This window comes from Suricata suricatta, chromosome 4 (genome assembly GCF_006229205.1).
Source record: "Suricata suricatta isolate VVHF042 chromosome 4, meerkat_22Aug2017_6uvM2_HiC, whole genome shotgun sequence".
Lineage (NCBI taxonomy): Eukaryota > Metazoa > Chordata > Mammalia > Carnivora > Herpestidae > Suricata > Suricata suricatta.
Window position 1 is genome coordinate 60,154,007 of NC_043703.1, and position 26,143 is coordinate 60,180,149.

At 42.1% G+C, this 26,143-nt stretch overlaps 1 protein-coding gene across 4 annotated transcripts; it reads right to left on the reverse strand.

Annotated features, from left to right (window-relative positions):
• Window positions 1-226: 226 nt before the first annotated feature.
• Window positions 227-25,453, reverse strand: NEK3 (NIMA related kinase 3). 4 transcript variants are annotated; one of them, XM_029936825.1, is made up of 16 exons: window positions 25,413-25,453; window positions 22,516-22,672; window positions 20,270-20,363; window positions 20,087-20,184; window positions 18,482-18,565; window positions 17,858-17,925; window positions 17,678-17,764; window positions 15,591-15,645; window positions 12,387-12,587; window positions 11,654-11,726; window positions 8,147-8,193; window positions 4,692-4,791; window positions 4,032-4,172; window positions 3,417-3,551; window positions 1,222-1,348; window positions 227-793 (listed from the first exon to the last, which is right to left on the reverse strand). In XM_029936825.1, exons 2-16 carry the CDS (start codon window positions 22,630-22,632, stop codon window positions 709-711), a joined length of 1,512 nt encoding a protein of 503 aa, XP_029792685.1. In that variant the 5' UTR covers window positions 22,633-22,672; window positions 25,413-25,453; the 3' UTR covers window positions 227-708. The 4 variants fall into 4 exon arrangements, with proteins under 4 accessions (XP_029792685.1, XP_029792683.1, XP_029792684.1 ...); XM_029936823.1 differs by having other exon boundaries at window positions 8,147-8,196; XM_029936824.1 differs by lacking the exon at window positions 25,413-25,453 and adding an exon at window positions 25,083-25,392 and having other exon boundaries at window positions 8,147-8,196.
• Between the last annotated feature and the right edge of the window lie 690 nt (window positions 25,454-26,143).

Below are 26,143 nucleotides of genomic sequence, written 5' to 3' on the forward strand. Positions count from 1 at the left end.
TTCGAGCCCTGCATTGGGCTCTGTGCTGACACCTCAGAGCCTGGAGCCTGCTTCAGATTCTGTGTCTCCCTCTCTGCCTCTCCCATGTTCATGCTCTGTCTCTCAATAATAAGTAAAACGTTAAAAAATAAATTTTTAAAAAGAACGGCAGGTTGTTGGTGAAGATCACTGGAGATCATAGATCACTACCCAGAAATAGGTCTTACTGGAAAACTGGACAACATCATTATGGTCTAATTAAATTTATTTTGATTCTCAAACCTTTAGGAAATGTAAAAAGAGTTATGCAGCAATTAAACACAAATCATAACAATTGCAGAAATAACACTATGGGCTGCTGCCATGGTCTGTGGTCAGGAAGGCCCACATGAGGAAAGCATTATTACCCTCATCTTAGAAGTGTGGGCCTTTGGGCTCAAAGAGGTTAAATAATCTCCCACAATCACACAAGCGGTAAGCAGCATGCCACTTGTGTCCTGACTACAAGCCGGAAGCTCAGAGCCATTCTTCCACACCTTCTCTCTGAGTTCAAAAACTCATGTTAACAGATATTTTCAACTTTGTGATACTAATCAGGAACAGTTTTCAATATTCAGTTTCAATCTCTGTCTAAAGAAAAATACACATCCTGTGAGCTGATATCATCCACACACGAACTCCTCACTTCAAACATCTATGCCATGTGACGCCGGGGCGCTTCCTTGGGCGTCACCCGTCAGACACCCCCTGCCAGCCAGCTAGCCGCTTCAGTTCAGACACCCAGTCAGGGGCGTCGTCCTCCTCCTCAAAATCCCTGTGAAGAAATAGTTTGGACATTAAGCCTCCATGTTAAGGACGCAGCATTTTGTTTCTGATGGCTCAAAACAAAACGCCACCATCACATATTTACATTTTTGAAAAATGAGCTCCATGAGGCAAGTGAACAGAGAAAAACATTGCCATCCCTTCCACAGGATTGCTTCTTTCATGTTTCTAGAACATTTGCAAATAAAATGCAACATATTAAAAAATAGTAAGTCCAAGCTGAAGGATCATAAGCATATGGCTCTGTCAGAATTCTATAATAATCCTGTAACACAGTACCATCCCAGACAAAAAATCAGGATATAAATATTCATTTGCGATGTCAAGTAATATAACCTATTCTTGCAAGGCCTGAAATTAAGGTATAATTTACATCACGCGCGCCAACTAACACCATCCTGGGACATCCCAACATACGTGTCCTCCGCATCCAGTCTAGGCTCCAGTCTCTCTGGGTCCAAAGTGACAGAATCGTGGCCTCCATCCACACTGTCTGGGGCTTCCGATTCTTCATGCAGGGGGCCCTTCAAGAACTCTTCTGACTCTTCAAGAGAAATATTAACAAATTATGCCAATTTTAATAGTCTTTACTTCTTTAGTGAACATAGGACTAAAATCCACCAAAAGACTGCTGGCTAACTGAGGACAATGCCAGGCCTGTATTTCTTCTCCCCACATTACACAGAAGGATTTCTGGCATAAAACAGGCCCATGAAGCATCAGGAAGGGCATTAAATTCACAAACAGTACTTTCTTCAAAAGAAGAATTTGGAAAAGTACACTTAAAACCTCCAAATATAAGAACCTCTATTACAGTTTCCTTTGGATGGTTGTATTACAGTTGTTTTCCCTTTCAGCTCCCCATCCCCAACTTTTCCCAAAGGTGGGGAAGAACATTCAGGAATGGAGACCACACATGTGCTTTCAAGAAATTTTCTAGATGGCAACTGCTTTCCGATATTTGCTCACACAACAATAACCTAACACAAAAATGTGGGCTAAATCTTTATCAAACCCTTCGAAACAGACCTATGACAGAGTTTCTAACGGTGACTTTCCTGAAATGATAAACACCTTTATTGTTGGACCAGAAACAAACTCCAGGGCCTACAACTGCTAAAACAAAATTCACAACCCTTAACCTTCCGGAACCTTCCTGAACACCTCCGACCTCGGCATCCACCTCTGCCCAGGGCTCCAGTGACGCTGCGGGGTGGTCCTATCAGAGCACACGTCTACAATTCACCTACACTCCTCCCACACGCTCACGTGAGTGCTGCACTCCCCCACACGCTTTCAGGGAAGGAACTGGGTTTTACTCTTTTTTTAAATCTTAACCTAGAATATGTTAGGCACTCAATAAATACTGACCAAATAAACAAATACAACCAAACTGGTTACAGTAAATACAGTCAAGACTTGCCGCATGCATAGTTTGGCATAATTTGTCTTAGAGCTTAACCTAGCACAGTGGCTTAATCATTGAATGACCAAATCTATACACACATGTACACACACGTAGACACACCTTTAATGCACTGCTTTGGCCTAGATTCCTAAAGAGAGTATTATAAAAGGTGATTTCGTGCAGTTTTAGGGAAAATGTCCGTAGAAACAATAAAAAAATCAAATCCTAATTATTTCTCTCCCTTGAGCTCTATTCAATATGGCAGAATTAAAGCACAGAGTAAAAGAAATCCTGAAGGGCCTCAAAGTTTACTACGATGAAGTCTGAACTAAAGTCAGTAAAGCAGTGGTGTATTTGCATGGTAAAAACAGGCCACTCTTTGTTGAAACAAACAAACAAAAACAATAAAAAGTAATAAAGGGGCACCTGGCTGGTTCATTAGACTGAGTTTAAGCCTCTGACTTTGGCTCAGATCATGATCTCATGGTCTGTGAGTTGGAGCCCTGCATCTGGCTCTGTGCTGTCCGTGATCCTCTGACTCCCTCTCTCTCTGCCCCTCCCTGCTATCACACCCTCTCTCTCTCAAAAATAAACATTTTACAAATTAATAAATAAAAATTAAATAAAAGTAATGAAACTCCATGGGAAATCTTAATTCCAGCTCAAGAATATATTTAAGAAAACCTAAAAAATACAATGTTATGAATCATTTCATAACTTTAAAATCAGTTATAACTTTTGGGGTGCCTGGGTGGCTCAGTCAGTAAAGTGTGAGGCTTCGGCTTAGGTCATGAACTCCCAGTTCATGGGTCTGAGCCCCAAGTTGGGCTCTGTGCTGACTGGAGCCTGCTTTGGATTCTGTGTCTCCCTCTCTGTTCCTGCCCAACTCACACTCTATGTATCTCTCTCTCCAAAATAAATAAAGATTAAAAATAATTTAACAAAATCATTTATAACTTCAAAATCAAAGTCTCTGGGAGAGGTGAACGGGGAATTATTTAATGGGTACGTAATTTCAGATTCAGAAGATAGGGAACATTCTAGAGACAGATGGTGGTGATGGCTGCACAGCATACATGTATTTCATGCCCCCGAACCGCACACGTAAAAATGGCGTACATGGTAAATTTTAGTTTATGCATATTTTACCACATTAAAAAAAAAATCAAAGGGTTTCCACGGTTACGTAATAGACTTGAGTCACCTGGTCTATATATTGTGTATGTCTGAAACGCCAGGCTAAGATCAGCATTCTTGAGGATGTTCATCAAAGTTTCTGGAGTCTCTCTGAGCCACTGCTTACGGGTGCTATTTTCACTGTACTTTATTACAGAACCACCTAGTTGTGAAAAAGTAACAGTTAAAGCCATGTAAGAAAGATGTTCGGCATTATCTTCTGGACTATATTTGAAGCTAAGTTAATTATATTTTACTCTCTACTAAAATCTATTTCACTCACCTCCATCAGCACTGCTTTGATGTGTGACACCAGAAGTCTTTTACAGAGTGATACTAAAAACGACAAGAGCAACGTCTAGCCCATTGAACCATTAGAAAACGTTCTATAATGAGGCACCTGGGTGGCTCAGTTAGTTGAGCGTCTGACTTCAGCTTAGGTCATGATCTTGCAGTTTGTGGGTTTGAGCCCCACGTCAGGCTCTGTGCTGACAGCTCAGAGCCTGGAGCCTGCTTCGGATTCTGTGTCTCCCTCTCTCTCTGCCTCTCCTCAGCTCACACTGTCTCTCTCTCCAAATAAATAAACATTAAAAAAATATTTTTTTAATGTTCCATAGTTACACCATTTGACTGGACTACTGACCTCTGTCATCCCCTGCCCCTAAACTGGGGGGGAGAATGGTTGCATTTTCCAAAGCCATGAGCGCTGTGTTAGGCACGTTTTTCTCCCACTGTCGCCTGAGAGGACTTGGTGAACTGGATTTCTTCAGACGGACAGATTTATCTGATTTCAAAATGTTAAAAAAGATGGCTAAGCACATTATTTATTCAATGAGATGCACACATATACTCCAACAACCGTACAGAAGCCTTTCTGTTCTCTTCCAAACTCACCTCCACTCACAAGAGCATTCTTCTAAGTCTGCGTAGTAAAGGGAATGAAAAAAACCCCCTCCAAATGCAAAGGTAAAGCTAATCATTAAAGTGAATTTTAAGAAATATTTATATATTACACACTGTGCAGAGAATGAAGCCCTGGGAAGTTGCATATTTCTGTACGTGGTTCCTATGGTAGAGAGTGCAACAAATGCTGCTTTTCTAAAGGCTCTTATTAATAAACACTAGTCTCTTTTTTTATGAGTAATAAAATACTCCTGTACCATTAAATAACTTGTCACTAGACAAGCAAACAAAATCTGCTGGTCCACTTGCTTATGATACCTACAGCCAAGTAAGGTGAAAATTAGTATTCCTTCCATATTCCCCAGTTCCTCACACGATGATTCAATTTTGAATAACTTACCTTTCTCTTCATTTACTCTCCTCAGTGCACTTTCAACTGAATTTTTGTTAATGCTTTCTAAATCAGTGTGGCTGGACTTTCTACCTTGTTCTTCCTCTTGCTTTAAAAGAGATTATAAATAAAGATTAAACAAGGCTTGAATTGCTACAAACAAGGTAAAGTATACAAAGTCAGCTATCTGAATTTTAAATAAAGATTAATGAATTAAAAAACATTAATAACTATAGAACCCCATATATAACTGTATGTAGAAGCCAAATACATCATACATATGTGAGTTAAAAACCACATACATACCTATTTATGTATATTAAAGTCATACCCATTACTAATTATTAATAATGATCTTTGCAAATAGGAAGAGGATACACAAAATCACAGAGGTATTTGAGGGGTCTTTATAGAAGCAATGAGTAATGAAAATTTCCAGTACGGTTTTCTGTACTGGGTTTTTCATGCTGGAATACCAAAGTGAGATCTTTTATCAAGTTGCTATATATAGTCAAAATGTTCAGTATTTTTCTAAATTATCTAAGCTTCTGATTTCATGAAGTATAAGAACGCACTGTCTAGACGCCACTAAATCTGTATATATTTGAGAAGGACGTATCCGGTGCCTAGACAGTTTCCAGCATATAGGTCCTCCATGAGTTGTTGAATAAATTAACCAGTAGGCTGTGGCTGGCACATCATTCCTAATTTCTATACAGCGGTTCTCAAACTTCTCTCCCCACATGGCTAAGAAGCCCCAGTAGACAAAGAAGTCAGAATCTCGGCTGGGTGGTGGTGATGAGCAGTTTTAAAAGCCTTGAGAGGGACACCTTGGGTGGCTCAGGCAGTTAAGCATGGACTCATGGTTTTGGCTCAGGTCAAGATCTTGCGGTTTACTGCGTTTAAGCCCCACGCCAGGGGCTGACAGCACAGAGCCTGCTTGGGATTCTCTCTCTCTCTCTCTCTCTCTCTCTCTCTCTCTCTCTCTCTCTGCCTCTCCTCCACTCACACTGTATAAATAAATAAATAAACTTTAATAAAGGGGGAGGGGTGCCTGGGTGGCTCAATCAGTTAAGCATCTTACTCTTGGTTTCAGCTTAGGTCATGATCTCACTCTCATGGTTTGTGAGTTCGAGCCCTGCGTCAGACTGCACTGTCAGTTTGGAGCCTGCTTGGGATTCTCTCTCTCTCTCTCTCTCTCTCTCTCTCTCTCTCTCTCTCCTCTCTCTGTCCCTCCCCTCTCATCTCTCTCTCAAAAAAAAAAAAAAAACTTAAAAAAATATTTTAAAAAAAAGCCTTGAGGGGAATCTGATGCTCCATTCCCACTACCAGTCACACTGTTCCACAGACAGTGGCCTCCAGCACCACAGCTCTGCCTGCCGACCGTCACATCCTGCCGGTTTCCGGGTCCTCCTTCCTGCCTCAGCTCTTCCGTTACTGACTTACTTTCTGGCTCTTTCTTCATCCTGCACACATTTCGCCCCTCTTCATTTTGCAAGAACACGTGGAAATGTCCACTACAGGTAGGTATTAAAATGACAGTGGTGGGGTGTCGTGTCCCGCCCCAGCCAGCAGGGTGGAAAATCCTTGTGGGTTCTTTTCCAGTGGGGGCACCTGCGTGACTCAGTTAAGTGTCTGACTTCAGCTCAGGTCATGATTTCATGGTTCGTGGGTTTGAGCCCTGCATTGGACTCCATACCAATGGGTGGGATTCTCTCCCTCTCTATCTCTCTGCCCCTCCCCAACTTGTGCTCTCTCTCTCTCTCTCAAAATAAATAAATAAACTCAAAAAATAAAATAAAATAAAATAATACAAAATAAAATAAGACACTGGTGGTCACCTACAACAGGAGCCACAACTATCTGCAAAGGTCCCTGAGGAAACTTTTAGGGGGCTGGGATTTCTAGATCCTGATTGCGGTGGTGGTTATAGGACTGTATAAAATTTCCAAAATTCATCAAACTCTATACTAATGGGGAAATTTTATTGCTTATAAATTATGCCTCTATCAAGCTGAGGAAAAAATAGATATTCCCACACAAATTAAAAAACAAAGTACAGGTGCGGGATCTATTCCATTTGGCAATGTAATGGTGGGATGCTGTTATGTATTTATGGCCAAATCTCTATCCCAAATTAACAAGTTTAATTACTAGTACATTCCGTAAGTAGAAAAATTTGCTGTTAGTGCCACATTTTTTCTTTCTGGAGTTAAAAGTCTGATTAAAATGTTGAGGAAAGATAAAACAATCATCAGTAGGACACGAGGTACTGAGTTGGGCATGGTAACACCAGGAAGCGGATCCACTGCTCCCACTCAGGACCTGACTGCAGTTTTTGTTTCAAAGAGCACCCAGCCACCCAGGGCAAACACGACAAACAGGACCTAGAGTGCAGGCTGAAAAATGTCAACTTGCTTTCTCGGATAATGGGGAGGCACCAAAAAGTTCCTGAACAGAAAAATGTCAAGATCAAATTAGAGATCTAAGTATTACTGAGCCATAAAAGGGAAAATATTCTGATACGGCCTATAACATGGATGAACTTTACAAACACGAGGCTAAGCAAAAGAAGCCAGACACAAAAGGACAAATATTGTATGATTCCACTCCTAGAAAATATCTAGAACAGGCACATTTATAGAGACAGAAAGTAGAATGGAGGTCACCAGGAGCTGGGGGGACGGTATAGGACAGGGACGAATGGGGAATTATGGTATAATGGGCGGAGTTTCAGTAACGAGTGATGAAAAAGTACTGGAAACAGAGCCTGTTGATAGTTGCACAACATTGTGACTGTAATTAATGCTGCCGAACTGTATGCTTAAAAATGGCTAGAATGGGGGGCGCCTGCGTGCTTCAGTCAGTTAAGCATCCGACTTCGGCTCAGGCCATGATCTCCCAGTTCATGGGTTCGAGCCCCGCATCTGGTTCTGTGCTGACAGCTCAGAGCCTGGAGCCTGTTTCAGATTCTGTGTCTCCCTCTCTCTCTCTGCCCCTACCCCACGCATGCTGTCTCTCTCTGTCTCAAAAATAAAGTATATAAAAAAAAATTTTTTTTAATGGCTAGAATGGTAAAATTCTATGTGATATATGTTTTGCCACAGTGAAAAACAAACCAAAGCCAGACTAAAACAAGATTTTCATTACGGAAAGCAGAAGAAAGTTCTCTCACATCTATGTTGAAACCACCTGTCATCAAGAATTCAAATGAAAAAACAGGGTTTTGGGGCAAAAAAAAAAAAAAGCAAACAAGAAAAGAAAAAACAAAGCAAATGAACCAATGACCGGTGATCTGAAGTGGATCAGTGGCAGGGCAAGACAACAGCCACCAACGACTTCATGTGCCAAAGGATGAAAAACTACTGGCCAAGGCGGACCAGGTGCCAGTCTTACAACAGGTCACAGCCCTGGATGGTACCCAGGAGACAGGTGTTTCATAAACATAATTTTAAAGCACTTACCATTGTGGTCGCCTCACTTTCCAAAGCTATCCTGATTCTGCTGGAGTCTGCTACAAAAGAAAAAAGAAGGTCAGAAGAGAAAGCATGTAAAGGCTCACATTTTTAAGTTCCTAATGTGATTTGCATAAAGTTTGAAAGACAAGTGAAGACAAGTTGTTAAAGTCAAAGGGCCAAAGCATTAGCCTGAATAGTGATATCAAGCTTTTGTAATGAAAAAAGAGGTGATTAGTAAGGTTTAATTCCTAATGTTGACATCTGAAAGATAGCATCCTATGACTTACCCCAGCCCATATAGGCACTAGGAGTAAGATACTCTGCATACCTGCAAGGTCATTATCATCTTCAGCTCAGGCTAGCTGTGCAGTCTGTGCTTTCCCTGCTTTCTAACAGGTGGAATAGGTATCCTTCATAAGAAGAGAGTTGCTTCCTTATCTACATCAGCCAACTATGAAAAGAGCCCAAATGCTCATCAGTTGATGGATAAAGACGTGGTGTATATATATAATGGAATATTACTCAGCCATCAAAAAGAATGAAATCATATCAAAAAGAATGAAATCTTGCCATTTGTGGGGCGCCTAGGCGGCTCAGTTGGTTAAGCGTCCAACTTCAGCTCAGGTCATGATCTCATGGCTAGTGAGTTTGAGCCCCGCAACAGGGTCTGTGCTGACAGCTCAGAGCCTGGAGCCTGCTTTGGATTCTGCGTCTCCTTCTCTCTATGCCCCTCCCTTGCTCATGCTCTGTCTCACTCTGTCTCTCAAAAATAAATAAACATTAAAAAAAAAAAAAGGAAATCTTGCCATTTGCAATGCTGGACAGAGCTAAAAAGTATTATGCTAAGTGCAATAAGTCAGTCAGAGAAAGACAAATACCATATGACTACATTCATATGTGAAATTTAGGAAACAAAACAGATGAACATATAGGAAGGGAAAAGAAAAAGAGAGGGAGGCAAACTATAAGAGACTCTTATCTGTCCAGGCACCTGGGTGGTTCAGTCGGTTAAGCATCTGACTCTTGATTTCAGCTCTGGTCATGATGTCATGGTGAGTGAGTTCGAGCCCTGCATGGGGGCTCTGTGGTGGCAACGTGAAGCCTGCTTCGGATTCTTTGTCTCCTTCTCTCTCTGCCCCTCCCCTACTTGCTCTCTCTCTCTCTCAAAATAAACATTTTTTTAAAAAGAAAGAGACTCAGGGCGCCTGGGTGGCTCAGTCTGTGGAGCGTCCAACTTTGGCCCAGGTCATGCATGATCTTACTGCTCGTGAGTCTGAGCCCCATGTCAGGCTCTGTACTGACAGCCTGGAGCCTAGAGGCTGCTTCAGATTCTGTCCCTGTGTCTCTGCCCCCTCTGCCACTCACGCTCTGTCTCCCTCTCAAATATAAATAAATACTTTTAAAAAAAATTTTTAAAGAGACTCAACTATAGAGAACAGAGAGTTGCTGGAGGGGAGGTGGGTCGGGGATGGGCAAAATGGGTGATGGGAATTAAGGAGGGCACTTGCTGGGATGAGCACTGGGTGTTGTATGTAAGTGATGAATCACTAAGTTCCACTCCTGAAACCATTATTACACTGTATGCTAACTAACTAGAATTTAAATAAAAATCTGAGGGGAAAAAAAAGGAACTGCTTATTCCCTCCCAAAGTGTTCGCAGGGTCAGGGAGAAGGCTGGCTCCAGCTGCCTGTGTTAAGAGTGGCTGATTTTCCCTGGCCGAGCTCTGCCATCCGCGTTCCTCATTCATCCCACATTTTTAAAAACTGCTATTGAGCATCTGTGACGACAGGCGCAGGGTATAGACAGTGAGTACATCAGACACGGCCCCCGGCCTCACACAGTGTGTACTGTTCGGGCTGCTGACTGCTGATCGGGGGCAGACGCCGCCAGACACAATCTGACAGGGCAGCACCTCCCCACCGCTTTAGTCATCTTTTTAGAAATCATAACACGAGGGGCATTTGGGTGGCTCAGTCGGTTGAGCGTCCAAATCTTGATTTCGGTCATGGTCTCAGGGCTCATGAGTTCGAGCCCCGCGTTGGTCTCCTTGATGACAGTGCAGAGCCTGATTGGGATTCTCTAGCCTCCTGTCTCTCTGCCCCTCCCATGCTCATTCTCTCTCTCAAGATAAATACACTTAAAAAAAAAAAAAAGAATTTGTAAAACTACGCTTAGCCAAACTATCTTGAAACTTATCTTAGACTGTTTATTGTTGTTGTTGCCCAGCATTCTAAAACTAATTTGCCATTCCCTTGGGATGTGGACAAAAGCTACAAATCAGTATGTAAAGTAAAATTAACACTAAAGCAAACTGCTGAAACAAAGGGAATTGGCCGCCCCCTAAGGAATGGAGAAAAGGCTGAATTACCAGACCAAAGGGCTCACATTACTGGAAGGATTGACATTCTTACAAATATAACATGTAAAGTTTAACTTTCAGAAAACAATTCCGTTTTTGAGTGTTTCTTTTGGAGTATCCAACACGAGGACAATGAGCACCAAACAATGGAGATTTTGCAGTATGTGCCCACAGTGACTGGATGATCTACTTCTATTTCTCTCCTCTCATTCTGGTCACATCTACCATCTTCACTTGGATCTCATCAGACGGAAGGTCTGAATCACCGATGACAAACAAAAAGGAACAAAAAGGGGAACCTGACTGGCTCAATGGGTACAGCACACAAGTCTTGATCTCCGAGTCATAAGTTCAACCTATGTTGAGCACAGAGTTTAGTTAAAAAAAAAAAAAAAAAAAAGGGGGCGCCTGGGTGGCTCAGTTGGTTAAGCGGCCAGCTTCGGCTCAGGTCATGATCTCACGGTTCGTGGGTTCGAGTCCCACATCAGGCTCTGTGCTGACAGCTAGCTCAGAGCCTGGAGCCTGCTTTGGATTCTGTGTCTCCCTCTCTCTCTGACCCTCCCCTGCTCGCACTGTCTCTCTGTCTCTCAAGAATAAATAAAAAACATTTAAAAATTAAAAAAAAAAAAGGTACAATAACAGCTTTGAAAAAATTAAGAGATGACAACTCCTAAAGAGACAATAAATTACATTTGGAATGTGTTCAAGATTGACTAAAGACATATGGAAATTATGTGCGGCTATTATGAGGATACTTCCAACTTCCGTAAAGACTGTTTTTAAAATGTTGTTTAGCAGATCATTCTTTAGAAACTTAGGGATAATTTCCTGGAAGATTAACATTGTATTTTCATGGTCAGATTCCTAGGCTAGCCCACAGAAGCCTTCTGCCTGACCAAAGTAAACATGGCACTAAGGGTGAAACAGAGAACAATCTTTACATCGCTAAAATCTCCAAACTAGGCTTTTTGATTCCTAGCAAACTAAATATATAAGACTCAGTACACAATTACATCAGAAATAGCAATAAGAACATTTTGATTTTCAGGAGTATCTCTGAAATTGTCTCTAGTAACTTGAAAATCATATTTTTTTTGTTATACTAAATTTTAAAAGAACACTTAGCAAAAAATAAGCTTTCCAAAATTCTTACTTTTTCTTCTTGGTGTACTATGCCTAGAATTTTTGGTTTCTTCTAATACCTGCTCACCATATTCTGTGATGATCTGAAAATTTAAAGTAGAGAATTTAAAGATGTGGAACACGGTTTTCCAGAAACACTGCCATAATGTCATTTAATTATCAACATTCTTCCCATGATTATATTTACAGTTGAAAAGTAAAAATGCTGGGCGCGTGGGTGGCTCAGTCAGTTAGCGTCTGAGTTTGGCTCAGGTCATGGTATCACACTCGTGAGCTCAAGCCCCGCATCAAGCTCTGTGCTGGCAGCTCAGAGCCTGGAACCTGCTTTGGATTCTGTGTTTCTCTCTCTCTCTCTCTCTCTCTCTCTCTCTCTCTCTCTCTGCCCTCTCCCACTCACTCTGTCTCTCCAAAATAAACATTTTAAAAAATTTTAAGAAAAAAAGTAAAAACAGATAAGGAAAAATGCCATTTAGAAAATACGTATCATTTACGCACACAAGTAGATATTTCTATGGGTCTAGAAAAAGACTGAAAGCTTACACAAATCCTCCCTATGATTATTCTCAGGGATCAGCATGATGGAAGGAAGGGAAGAAAGGAAAGGAACCACGTGTTTTTTAAATACGCTTCTGCATTAATTTGAATCTTTACAAGCATGTACAACATGTTGGTGTGTTTAAAAGATAACGAACCATTTTACCACCCTCAAAAACTGCTCACAGTCGACCCAATGTGTGTCATACCTCTGGGGGTAAGCACTTGTGGACCAGTCGAGCCAAGGAGCCTCTAGAGAGAAGTGTTGTAGCAGAAGGGCGCTGTGAGGGGTCCCTTTTGAACATCTGCCTGATCAGATGCTGCAGCTCACTGGAGTACTGAGGTGGCAGTGGCCTCAGGGACCCTTGACATATTTTGAGAATAAGATTTTTCCAGCTATTTGCCTGAAACTAAGAGCAGACACAAGGGAAGAGCAGAAGCAAGGAATCATCAGCTCAGCTGAATTCTTATGAATCATTTTAACTTTATACATGTATCTGCTGCCTGGTTATTTTTCCTCCTGGAGGGGTGCGGGGGCCTGGGGGTCCTTAAAGTACTATTCGAAATCTCAGGGTGGGCTCAGAAAAAAGGTGAGCATAAATCGTGCAAAACCTCCCCACCTAGAGACAGTCCTTGGGTATTCTCTCACTCACAATCAATGTGTTTGCAGATACACATTTTTAACATATTTTAAAAATCGAAGTAATGCATACATGTAGCTTAAGAAGGCAACAGTACTAACAGCCTTATGATAAGTGTAGCATCCCTTTGAACCTCAGAACACCCCAGGCCTCCCAGTTTGAGAATCGCACTCTACACCTTTCCAGCTTTAAACTTTACTGCCAAATCCCTTTTACCTTTCACACCATCAAAGTAGCTATTAAAATTTGATAAGCAATAGAATGGGATACAAAATGACATGTCAGAATAACATTTAAAAACTCTCCACTGCATGATAAACATTGGAATGAAGATTAGAGGTTAGTTAGCCCTGGTAATACTCATGCACAAACATGTTGGCATTCTGCCTGGGAAGGGCACTACCCTATTGATGAAATATACAAGTGCAGATAGGGAAAAGGAAAACAAAATCAACATACTACCAGGGACAAATTCCGATAGTAAAAAATAAGAGTGAATCTGCTTTGTCTTAGGCTTTGGAACTGTTATACCAGGTTTCTGCCTTTCCGAAAGGTTTGAGAACTACTTTTGCCTCAAAGCAGATGAGCAAACAAACTGTCAAATATTAGGGCCTTACAATCCTGAGTTCTTACTCTTGCTAGAAAAAAAATACAAACATGTATATGAAAGTTTACCAAAACAAAGAGACAAAATTGGGGGAATAAAGAATATAATCATAAGTAAGATACTGATATTTTAAAAATAATTTTATCTGGGGTACCTGGGTGGCTTAGTCAGGCTGAGCATCTGGCTTCAGCTCAGGTCATGATCTCATGGTTTGTGGGTTCAAGCCCCATGTCAGCCTCTGTGCTGACAGCTAGCTCAGAGCCTGGAGCCTGCTTCAGATTCTGTGTCTCCCTCTCTTTCTGACCCTCCCCTGCTCACGCTGTCTCTCTCTCTCTCAAAAATAAGTAAAACGTTAAAAAAATTTTTTAAAGTAAATAACTAAAAATAATTTTATTTGTATACAACAGTGGTTTTCCACTTGAGCTACACATTAGAATGATCTGTTTTAAAACTACTACTGTCCAAGACACACTCAAGGATTTTAATTCAATTACTCTGGCAGAGGCCCAGACATCACCATTTTTTTAAGGTTTCCCAAACTGTTGTAATTATGCAGATGGTGTTAATACACCACAAATATCCAAGGAAGACAGCCTCTTAATAGCACATGCCTAGTGGTGGCGAAGGCTTTTTCCCCATCATTCACTCTCATAGGTTCTCAAGCACGTCTGTAAAGATGCTTGGTAGAGGGGGATGGGGACAGGTGAAATAGGTGAGGGGGACTAAGAGCCACAGATCCCCAGGTATGAAATAAATAAGTCACAGGAATGAGAAGTACAGCATAGGGCATATAGTTGGTGATACTGTACTAAGTTTGTGCAGTGGCAGATGGTAACTACAGGTACAGTGAGCATTTTGTAATGTACAGAACTGTTGGATCACTATGTTGTCCATCTGAAACTAATATAAGACTCTATGTCAACCATGTTTCAATTAAAATTAAAAAATTAAAAATTAAAAAATGCTTGGTTAGAGCCATGTTTCAATCTATGCCCAAGGACAGATTTCATTACTACTCAAGGTTAATACCTAATAGGGAATGGTATTGTTAGTTCTGTGTAATAAATAAGTGCTAATTAAGTAGAGAAAGCTATTTAACCTCTTTTTTGCTAAACTGTTTCTTAAAATATCTTGAAAAAATAAATACAAAAATAATTTTTTTCACAATAGCCAAAAGGTGAAAACCCAAATGTCCAACAACAGATGAATGGATAAGCAAAAGGTGGTATAAACACACAATGGAATATTCAATTATAGAAAGGAAATTCTGACACAAAAGGAAAAGTAGTGTGTAATGTCACTTACATGAAATATCTGGAATATGCAAATTTATGGAGACAGAAAGTGGATGAGCGGTTACCAGGGGCTGACGAGGAGGGACAGGGATGAGAAGTCATCGTTTAACGGGTACAGAGTTTCTTGTTTGGGACCACGGAAAAGTTTTGCAAATAGGTGGTAGTGATGATTACACAATATTGTGAAGTAATCAATGCCACTTAAAGTGGTTAAAATGGTAACTTTTATGTTATATATATTTTATCAACATAAAAAAATTGAGAACAGCAGCAAAAGGAAGGAAGGAAGGAAAGAAGGCAGGCAAGCAGGCAAGCTAAATATAAAACCACAAAAACTAAATAATGGAAATTTCCTTTTAGTATATGCTACAAAAGGGGCTCAAGACAAAGGTGATAGCAATGGAATGAAAACCTGTGTATGAATTCACCTGTTAGAAGCTGGAGGAGGGTCAGTAATGTATCCTCCAGACTGAGAAGGTATTTTACTACCAAAAAAACGAAGCAAGTCATTTACACAGAGTTTGATGCGGGTAAGTCACAGCCCAGCCATGGGCCATGGGCGGGCGGTGAGTCGGGAGGCGGATCCAGGCACTACACAACCATTCTCCGCCCCCGCTCTCCACCCCTCTCCACAGCTATGCAGATCTTAACCCCAGCTTTTATGGAGTGAGGGGCATGGTGGTGAGGCCACAAGGCAGTTATCTAAAGTGGTACCAGCTGTGAGCCAGAGGGAGGAACAAGATGGAAGGCCAAAGATGGAGTCCATGCGGTCAGCACTCCTACATCACCCTAGGGAAGCAGACTGCCAAGTGGTATCTGGTACATTCCTGAGGGCGTGGCCAGATTTTCCACTTTGCACACCATACTTACTGGATGCTTAAGGGTACAGAGCTCATACAGAATGCATCCCAAGGACCAGATGTCACTAGAAGCATAAAGAAGCAACGTAATGACAAATGGGTTATGAGCGACTATATGAAATATAAACAAATAAGAATAAATATCCCAAGTAATTCCCAGCTATTAAAATAAAACACATGATAAAACAATAAAAAATTTAAAAAATATGTGGTAACTTTGGTCTAACACTTAGATAGTTACTAACAGGGATGTTCACAATATAACTTTCTGCTCCACAGCACCTACCCCTCCAAATCAGGGTGGTCCTGGTATGATTTCAGTAGCATAAGGTACAAGAGGGTGGATCTAAGGACTCAGACTAGCACAGCTGGAGGAAGGACTTTGGAAGTCACGCAGTGCAGCTCCCACTCACACCTGCGCACAACCCAAGGCCCTGCGGCCCAGTGTGCTACCTGGGGCACAGGCCATCCCTGCTGGCTGGCTCTAGGGGACAGCCGTCTTCCTTATCAGAAGCTAAACTTTGTGTTACCTGGGAACCCTCACCACTCCCCCCCACATGTTAGCTCTACGTTCCTAAACAAAGAGAACAAGCCGACTTACTCCTCCACAAAACAATTCTTCAAAAATCAGAAAAGAGTTCTCCAGTGTGCCCCCCATGCCCACCCTTCTGCATACTGAGCTTCCCCTCTTCCGACACCCTCTCACGCCTGGTCGTCATGCCCCCAGACTTTTTCTATGTGATATTCTTTGCCTTTTAACTAATGGCTCTGATCAACCATTTACCCCAACTTTTGATTTTTTTTAAATTTCAAACGTACAGAAAAGTAAATGCCCACATGGTTTTTTAGATCCCCAGCTGTTCACATTCGCCGCGTTTGCAAGCCATGGCCCTCTTCCACATAAATCTGAACCTCCTGAAGAAGAGACTGCGACCTCAAAGCCTTCACCCCTGGGCACGTCAGCATGTATCTCCTAAGAGCACAGATACTCTCCCTCATAAACACAAAACCATGATCCAAGAAATGTAACCTTAATTCAGTAATATTATGGAATATTTGTCCAAACTCAGATTTCCCCAGTTATCCCCATTAAGTATCTTGACAGCTGTTCTATTCCAAGTTCACTCAATTTTACTCTTAAAGGAACCTATTCAGTCAGGATTATCATACCTTCCCAGAAATCAACTCCATAGAAGGTAACAAGAGCCTTTGGGTGTTTCTACTTCTAGGAATTCATGCCAGAACTGTGATAGAGAATAATGACCTATCTTTATGCACAACAGGTGTATTAATCACAATACTGTTTGTGATGCTGAAAATTGGAAATATATCATTAGACCAACAATATTTATGAAGAGTTTAAATACGTGGTGAAATGAATGTGATATAATGCAAAAAAAAAAAAAGGAGCCAAGTTGTATATAGAGTACATAAACTGGGTTTAGCAGGGAAAGTGAATGGATGGAAAAAACACCCAAATGTTATTAGTAGCAGGGAAAGAGTGGTAACAGCCATAACCTTTCTTGTAGATCTCTATATTTCCAATATTCTCCCTGCTCATCCACTCCATCCACGGGCACGTGTTACTTGTATTCAGAAAAAGATTATCTTTTAAATCATAAGGCCTTAATATTCTCCCTGATAATTAACTAACCAATCAGTCAAGTGCTTATTATCCAGTCCTGTAACATTAACTCACTGACATAACCCAGCGGTTCCCAAATCCCGCTGCACATTGGAATCATCTAGTGATCCGGGAAAACTACCGATGCCTGCTTCCCACCCCCAGACATTCTGATGTCAATGGTCAGGTTGTAACCTGTGCTTGGGGGTTTTTAAAAGCGGGAGCAGCAGAGTTGTGAGAAGCAGTGTTATCATTCACATGGTCTCCAGACATGACTAGCCTTTCCTTCAGCATTTACCTTTGGCTCCTTTCAGCTCTGATGAAAATCACTGGGAAACTATGACTTTCACCTAGAAGCCTGGGCATTCTACAATGCTTTCAAATATGTATTTTTAAAAACCAAACTTCGCTGAAAGGCTCCAGTGCCTGTTGCCAAGCAGTGATGCTTGCATCAAATTAAGTGCATTACTTACCTTTTATTGTTATAAGGCATGTTTTCCCAAATTTCTGGGGGCACATAGTAAGGTGTTCCCACATATGTACAAGCAAATGCCATAGGACTGAAACCACAAAAAGGCAAAGAATGATTACAGGGCATTCCTGAAGAACAGATGTTTAGATTGCTGTCACTGCCACAGAATAGAAGTACATGCCTGGAGAGAAGACGGGCAGATCCAAAATCTCCCAGTTTTACTTTTCCATTTTGGGTGAGGAAGATATTCTGCATTAAAAAAGAAGAGCTCAGATTATGTCTTCCATCATTCACACAGAAGCAGAGATCTCCGGAGAAGCTGTCTTTCAAAGCCCACTGACCACAGAGTAAGGGGAGACACGCTGACAGCCGAGTCCCTGAGGGGAACACAAACGGACCAGATACCCCCTTCACAGCTACATATTCCGCTGCTTGGGAATTCAGGATCCCTGCTTAGAATCCAACAAGTGAGCATAAGATTGTGTCAGCAGACCCTGATGGACCGCCTGGGAGCCTGAGGCAGGGTGACCCCTGGGGCAGGTCCAGGTCCGTGTCATTTTCCATTGTAGTAAGCAGTCGCAAAGAGAGTGTGGAACATATTAACATATACTACTAAAGCGATTTCACCATTGCTCTCAGGTAGTACCTTACTTGGCTCGTATAAACGTTAGGTTGACAAATATTTCTAAGCTCTAAGCTAACTAAAAATGTCCCAGAAGGAAGCAGAATAACACAGAAAAAAAGCTGAGTGGAATAGTTTTTGTTTCTGTTTTTGCTTCTAGGCCCCACAAGGTATTCCGCTTACCTTGGACTTGATATCTCTGTGCAACACACGTTTCCTGTGAATGTGATTTACTCCAAGGCACATTTGTGTAAACCAAGTAAGTATCTGGAAGAACAAAGGACGCAGTAATTGCAGGAATGAACCAACTGGTTCGTGTTAACCCCGAATCTCAAAGAATCAGCTGTAGGCCTTAGCAGACCTGTGTTTTCTGTAATGTAAATACAGAATTCCTAAAAATTACATAGTTCAACTAAGATTCAGAAAAACTCTGAAACCCATGTTTCGTCATCTTACATATGATCTAAATAACAACTTAGTTCAATAAAACTCTCACTATGGTTTTCTTGAATTTGACCAAATAAAAGTATTTCTTAAATACAGAATGATAGTTCACCACTAAGGAATAAATACACTACGAATTTTTGTAATTATTATGTCAGATTTTCATTTTCTTCATCAGAATGTGCGTAACTTAACATTAAAAAATTTCATTCCATTGTCAACAATCCTGTGAGGTCAGCATTTTCTGCTCATAAATCCCCAGTCAATAGTAGTCAAAATTTCGAGATGCCTAGGGGGCCTATTTTTAAATGTCAGACTGATTTATTTTTTCTTTTTTTTTAATGTTTTTTAAATGTTTATTTATTTCTAAGAGAGAGAGAGACAGAGTGCAAGTGGGGGAGGGTCAGAGAGAGCTGGAGGCACAGAATCCAAAGCAGGCTCCAAGCTCTGAGCTGTCAGCACAGAGCCCCATGTGGGGCTCAAACTCACCAGCCGAACTTGCCAGCCGTGAGATCATGACCTGAACAGAAGTCGGATGCTTAACCAACTGAGCTACCCAGGTGCCCTGATTTTCTTTTTCTTTTCTGCTATGGAGATTCATTCCTTTGACGTCAAGGTTGACCTCCTTCTCTGGAACCCATATTTTTAATATCACAACTTCTAAATGAAAAATATTTACCTTCATAACATGCATTATGCCCAAAATCAAACTAAATCTCACTAAGGTTGTTTGGTTAAATATTTTCCTTAGTCAATTCATTTCAATAGTATTTGTTACACAAGTTTCCATTAAAAAGGTAGGAAGTACTAGACAAGAGAATGCACTAAGCTATAAAAGGAAAAAGAGTGAGAATAGGTACTCTCAAGAAAAAGGAATTTATGCTTCATTCTCTGGATGATCCTGTAATGCAAAATAAATCCATTCACCTTCTAAAATTTCAATACAACACAATGGTAATTTATATATGACAATATGACTCAAACAACTTTGAAATTCTTCTAAACACAGAAGTTTTATTTCTTGATATGAGTGTGGAGCCTGCCTAAAATTCTCTCTCTCTCCCTCTTCCCCTCCCTTGCTTGTAATCACTCTCTTTAAACTAAAAAAAATATATGTATTTTTTTAATGTTGATATTTTATCAACATATCTATTTAACTTCCTAAAAATATCTCAGGCAGCCGGATCTTGAACACATAACTGCAGCACTGATATGGAAATAAGCTGTTTCTAATAAGTGGATCAGGTAATCACAGGTACAATGCCTTCATTTGAACTTCTACAGATTTTACAAGGAAAGTTTGCTTCTAAACCTTGAGAGAAACTATGTAAGTCGGTCTTTTACCATATCTTCAGGAAATAATTTTCCTTTCTGATGCTTAATCTTCTGCATTAGGTCCCCTCCGTCACAATATTCCATCACAATATATAGGTGTCCTTCAGCTAAAAAAAAAGAAGACTCTTTAGGAAACCTGGTGGCCATAAATCAAATTCCACACCGCATGCATTTGGGGGAATTCATATTTACCTTCAAACGATTCTTTAAAAGCAACAATATTGGGGTGTTTCATTGTGGCTAACAGAACAGCTTCCTTCCTAGAATTCTGTGTACCAGAGAAAGACTGGAAAAAGATTTTAAACAGCATAAATGTAATACTTCATTTTAAAATAGATACCTTTACAACAATACAGTATATAGTTAACCCCTGAACCACACGGGGGTCAGGGGCAATGGCCCCCATACAGGTGAAAATCCACATGGGACGTTTGACTCCCCAAAAATGTAACTACTGATAGCCTTGCCAAAAACATGCACAGTTAACATATATGTTGTATGTTTCATGTGTTATATACTGTATTCTTACAATAAAGTAAGCTAAAGAAAGGAAAATGTTATTAAGAAAGTCACAAGAGACAAAAAAATACATTGATACTGGACTGTATTTATCAAAAACATCCTTACAAGCGGACCCGTGCTGTTCAAGCCCGTGTTGTTCAAGGACCAGGTGTGGTCTGTATACTTCAATGCTAGATGCAGTTTTATAGCATTGCACTCTGACCCAACTTAACGTTTATCAAACTCTAAGAGAAACTGTGGTGATTTTCAATTATGGCTATATTTTGCATGCGTAAGCTGACGCCTAATATCCTTAGAAGTGTAGAATGTAAACCAGTTTTAACAGGAGCCTAAGAGGGATGCCTGGGTGGCTCCATCATTAGGTCAGGTCATGACCTCACAGTTGGTGGGTTTGAGTCCTCCTTGGGCTCTGCGCTGACAGCCCAGAGCCTGGAGCCTGCTTTGGATTCTGTGTCTCCCTTTTTCTCTGCCCCTTCCCCACTTGTGCTCTGTGTGTGTGTGTGTGTGTGTGTGTGTGTGTGTGTCTCTCTCTCAAAAATAAATGGACATTAAAAATTTTTTTTAACATGGGTCTAAGCATAAATGATTTTGGGAGCCAGGATGCCATTAACAATAGTATGTCCTGAAAGGAAACCTGGGGGCTGTGTGTTTTACTGTCTGCATCACGTTTCCAGACCACGGGCCTAGATGAGAAAGGAGACGGACACGTCCCCGCAGGAAGGATGGAAGGACATGATGTGCAAAAGAAGCTTCCAAAGCTCTTTGTCCCCTCACCTGCTCTCTGAGGACAGAATCCTGAATGACTTACATCTTTCTGTGTAGAAACTGCCCTTGACTGCATCCTAGCACTTGGGTTCTCAGAGCACCGGCCACCCACTAGGAGCTCCTTAAAAATGCAAATGCACAGGCCCACCAGGACCTACTCAGCCAGAAGCTGGGGCCCAGCAATCTGGGTTTTAACCTTCAGGTGACTTCGAAGCCCGCCTGAAAATCACTAAATGAGGTCAAGACCGCAGTGGGAAATACAGTTCTGAGAATTTTATTAAAATATATTGTTTTAATTTTTTTTCTTATTTATTTTTGAGAGACAGAGAGAGACAGCATGAGCAGGGAGGGTCAGAGAGAGAGGGAGACACAGAATCTGAAGCAGGCTCCAGGCTCTGAGCTAGCTGTCAGCACAGAGCCCGATGCAGGGCTTGAACCCACGAACCGTGAGATCATGACCTGAGCCGAAGCCGGACGCTTAACTGACTGAGCCACCCAGGTGCCCCTAAAATATATTTTTAAAAGATTGATCAAGACATTATCAAGCAGCCTCCACGGCACAGATGCTTTTCCATGACAACTCTAATACACACTGGTAAGTCAGCACCTTCCTCGTCTTACAAGGAAACAAAACCCAAAACTGAGCCACAGAATAGGCTCCCTGAGACCAAGGTTAGCATTTTCGATTTTTGCCCTTCATTGTATTTTTATGCCCATTTTCATTAATCTGGCACCTGAGCTGCTGCTGGCAAAGATTCCTACCCTCTTAGGTATGCAGAACTGGAGATTATTACAAATTATTCATGGAGATAAAATAAACAGCAATCACCACCTAGACTATTTTTCTCCCTTACTGTTAATTACAATATCCGAAAGTCCATATAAAATATATCAATACAGCCTGGCTCCATCAAAAGTGCATCCAATGCTTGATCTTGGGATCATGAGTTTGAGCCCCCCATTGGGTGTAGACATTACTTAAATAAATACAACTTAAAATATATATATACATCAGGACCTTGTAAACCTAATGTATAAACCCATTACATCTTTTGCTCGCAAACGCAATTCCATGTTAAATCTCAAGAACCTGTTGCCCTGGACAAGTTGCATGTACACCTGCACCATGAGCTAGCTGCTTCAGGAGGTACCTTGGGAAGCCTTATCTCCTTCATGGCAAACATCTGCTTACTGTTCTCTTGCTGAACCAAAAGGGCTCTGCCGAAGGAGCCCTCTCCGATCACTCTCAGGACTGCGTAGCCATCCATGCTGAGGCACCACACAGCCCCTCCACTCGCTTTTCCCAACCTGTATTCAAAACAGAAAAAATGTACTTTCAAATGGCAGAATCAATTCAAATAGCTTTAATCACCATAACAGGCCCACAGCAATTTATTCCTTTATTCGTTGAACAGGTAGAGCCCTAACGCCAGCTTTAATAAATCCTGAATTTAAAAAACATTTACAGGGGCACCTGGGTGGCTCAGTCAGTTAAGCGACTTGATTTCAGTTCCAGTCATGATCTCAGGGTTTCTGAGTTCGAGCCCCACATGGAGCCCCATACTGGGCTCCACACTGATGGCGTACCTGGGATTTTCTCTTTCCCTCTCTCTCTCTGCTCCTCCTTCAATCACGCTTGCTTGCTCGCTCTTTCAGAATAAATAAACTTTAAAAGTACATTTACAGAGCTGTACTGCATTTATCAAAAAATCCACACATAAGTGAACCCAGGCAATTCAAACTGTTTTGTTGAAGGGTCAAGTGTACTTCAATGCCAGATGCAGTCTGACAGCACTGCACGTTGATCTCTCATGGTCCTGCCACCACAGTCACCGACCTCCACAAGGGTAGGGTGCTGAGTCTCTCAGAAAGAGTTCTGCTGGCACAAGGCAGAAATATCCAGAGGTGTTAGGAAAATGGTATTTAACTGAAGTCTGAAGGATGAATGGAAGTTAGCCAGGAAAAGAGAAGAGTGATGTAGGCAGAGGGGTTGCCATGTTTTAAGAGCAACAGAGACTGTGTTCAGTGCAAGGAAGTGAAAGAGAACTGTAACAGACTGGGAAGGCAGACAGGGCCTTGTACGAAGCTAAGCCAAGCTCAGGTTGCTGGATTTTATCTTTGGGGTAATTAATGTGCCATCTCTGAAGGATTTTAATCGAGAGCACATTAGAAAACTCACTCACTCTGGCTGCAGAGCAAATGGACCGCACAGGGAAGGGGACAGGAGGGTTGGAGTGGGACTCCAAGAATAGAAAAGGCAATAAAATAAAATAAAAATAAAAATGATGATGGAGTAGAATAGGGTGGTGGCAACGGAGATGAAACAAAAAGGAAGAATGCAGAAAGAAGTGGCAAGGGTTTTGGCAACAGATTTATGGGGAACAAGCTGGGAGAAAGGACGAGGCGGACTCGCAGGTTTCTGGTATGAACTGTGTGAATGACTCCGTTCCCTGAAGGAAAGGAAAACCACAGTGGTTGCATACGTGTGTTTCTGTCAGCGGGAGTGTGGCAGGGGCAGGGAGAGACCTGGTAAAGGGAGACATGTTCATTTTAGGACCTGTTGAGTGGGGATACCTGAAATAGAGAAGAGACCAGAGGGGAACCTGTGTGGCTCAGTCGGTTAAATTTCAACTCTGGTCATGATCTCAGGGCTGGTGAGTTGGAGCCCCACATGGGGCTCTGTGCTGACAGTTCACAGCCTGAAGCCTGTTTCTGATCCTGTGTCTCCCTCCCTCTCTGCCCTTCCCTTTCTCTCTGCCCCTTCCTCGCTTGCTCTCTGTCTCTGTCTCTCAAAAATAAACATTAGTAATAAAAAAAAGAAGAGATAAGCAGAACTTTTGAACTTCAAGGTCCCTTTCTGTATTTCTAGGATGAAGCAGCTAGCTGAACGGTTCAGAGGTAAAGCAGAATGAATATAAAGTTCCTAACATTTTGCCTACTACAGAAGAGACCCAGCAATTATTATTATTATTAAATAATAGCTATTACTATTACTAAAACTGTAGAAAGATGCCATTTTTTTCACTGTAGGAAAAAAACCCACTAGAATGAATTAGCTTTTAGAAAGCTTACTCGTAGTATCATTTTTGTTTTAAAATCACTCCACAAAGAATTATGAGGCAAAGAGAGCACTGCAGATAAAGCCAAAATCACAAACCAAAACCTACATAGTACAGCGATCTGTAAAATGTCATTTGGATTCATGTGTATCATAGAAGGACCCGGAAGCCCCAGACATTTCTGCATATTGACCAACTTAGATGTACTGTGTTCAAAACCGATTCTTTTCTAGAACAGTCAAGTGTTTTCGTGTATTTAGGGAGCTGAAAGAAAAAAAGTTGTTTGCCACTATTGAAACTGACTCTTGGTATTAGCCTATTTAACAAGGAGGCCAAGTTTTCCCAGATTTCTATTCCTTTATTCTTCAGGGTCTTTATTTTATGTAATGGACAGTAACCGATAAGCAAGGGCAACCACTGATTTTTCTTAGCTGAAAACCGACACTTATTTGGTCGTTTCTGCCCATATTTGCCCATTCCTCAATATTAACACCTGTATTTCAGTAAAAGACCTTTATATACTCTGAATGTCCCAAAGTCCCTCTGCATGCCTCTCCCAATCAAAAACTAGTAAAAGTGATTTGCAAATAGCCAGAAATGGAAGGACAGGTGAAAAACCTTGGGACTCAAGCTTAGAAGCTTTTGCGCGGCGACCTCACCGTGAGGCAGGCCAGCCGCGCCCAAATCATTCCTCCGAGAGAACCGGCGCCACCTCGCGGTCCTCCACCTGCGGGGCACCTGCGCAGCACCTGCGCCCCGCCGGGCGCCTAGAGGGCCCGAGGCTGCGAGGGAGGGGGGAGGGGACGGGCGGGCGAGCGGCCCAGGCCCGGGGCGGAGCGGGGGTGTGGATCCCCGAGCGCCCAGAGCGGGTCTCCCACTCGCCCCCCCCCCCGCGAGGGCGTCGCCCGTTCCACGGGCCCCAGGCCACCACTGCGGTCGCGCTTATTGATTGCTCCGGAGTCTCCGTGCCTGGCGGCGGGACCGCTTACCAGCTTCCCCAGCGAACCGAGCCGACCTCTCCTTCCGAGCGTTTCCGCAGGGCGGGCCCAGCAGGTCGTCTCTCCGGTTGCGGGTGAAAAAAGGTTCCCGGGTTGGGCGGGAGGGGCTGTTATCAGAGTAGCCGGGCCTACTAAGGACGCGCTTTACAAAATGTTGATCTACGTTGCTCTAGAACAATGCCAGTAATATTGAGGGGAAAGTATCTCCAGGCAACATGAGTTTTGCCTCCTGCTTAAGCGAACAGCTCATATAGACCAGTTTCTTGGGCCCAGCATTCCCCTTACTAGCTGAGTGATATATTGGAGGAGAGTGGAGAGGGGAACAATCCCTACCCCCCCACCCGCCCATCCCCTTTGTCTACCTCCTTCTCCCTGGAAGTTGTGGATGTTAGGTTCTAAGGCAAAGGGCAGTTACTAGATTGCAGGTGGAATCAAGGCTGCTAACCAACTAATTCTAAAACATGGAGATGACTTGGGATTCTCCAGGTGGGCCCAGTGTGATCACAAGGTCCCCTTCAACTGGAAGAGAGGGACAGAGTACTGGTCAGAAAGATCTGAAGATGGAGATCGGGCCATCAGCCGAGGAATGCAGGAGGCCTCAAGAAGCTGGAAAAGGCCAGGAAATGAATTGGCCCCTTGAAGTTCCAGAAGAAACACAATCCTGTTTATACTTTGTTTTTAGTCCAGGGAGACTGAAGCCAGACTTCTGCCTTGCAGAAGAG

Bases quoted from the DNA above. Each gene is read 5' to 3' on its own strand.
- NEK3 (XM_029936823.1), bottom strand. From the start codon at position 22,632: ATGGATGGCTACGCAGTCCTGAGAGTGATCGGAGAGGGCTCCTTCGGC. The intron at 8,197-11,653 runs GTAAGAATTTTG...TTTCTTTTGTAG, and splicing joins TAGTACACCAAGAAGAAAAA to CAGACTCCAGCAGAATCAGG. The intron at 4,792-8,146 runs GTAAGTGCTTTA...TCTCTTTTAAAG, and splicing joins AAAGTGAGGCGACCACAATG to CAAGAGGAAGAACAAGGTAG.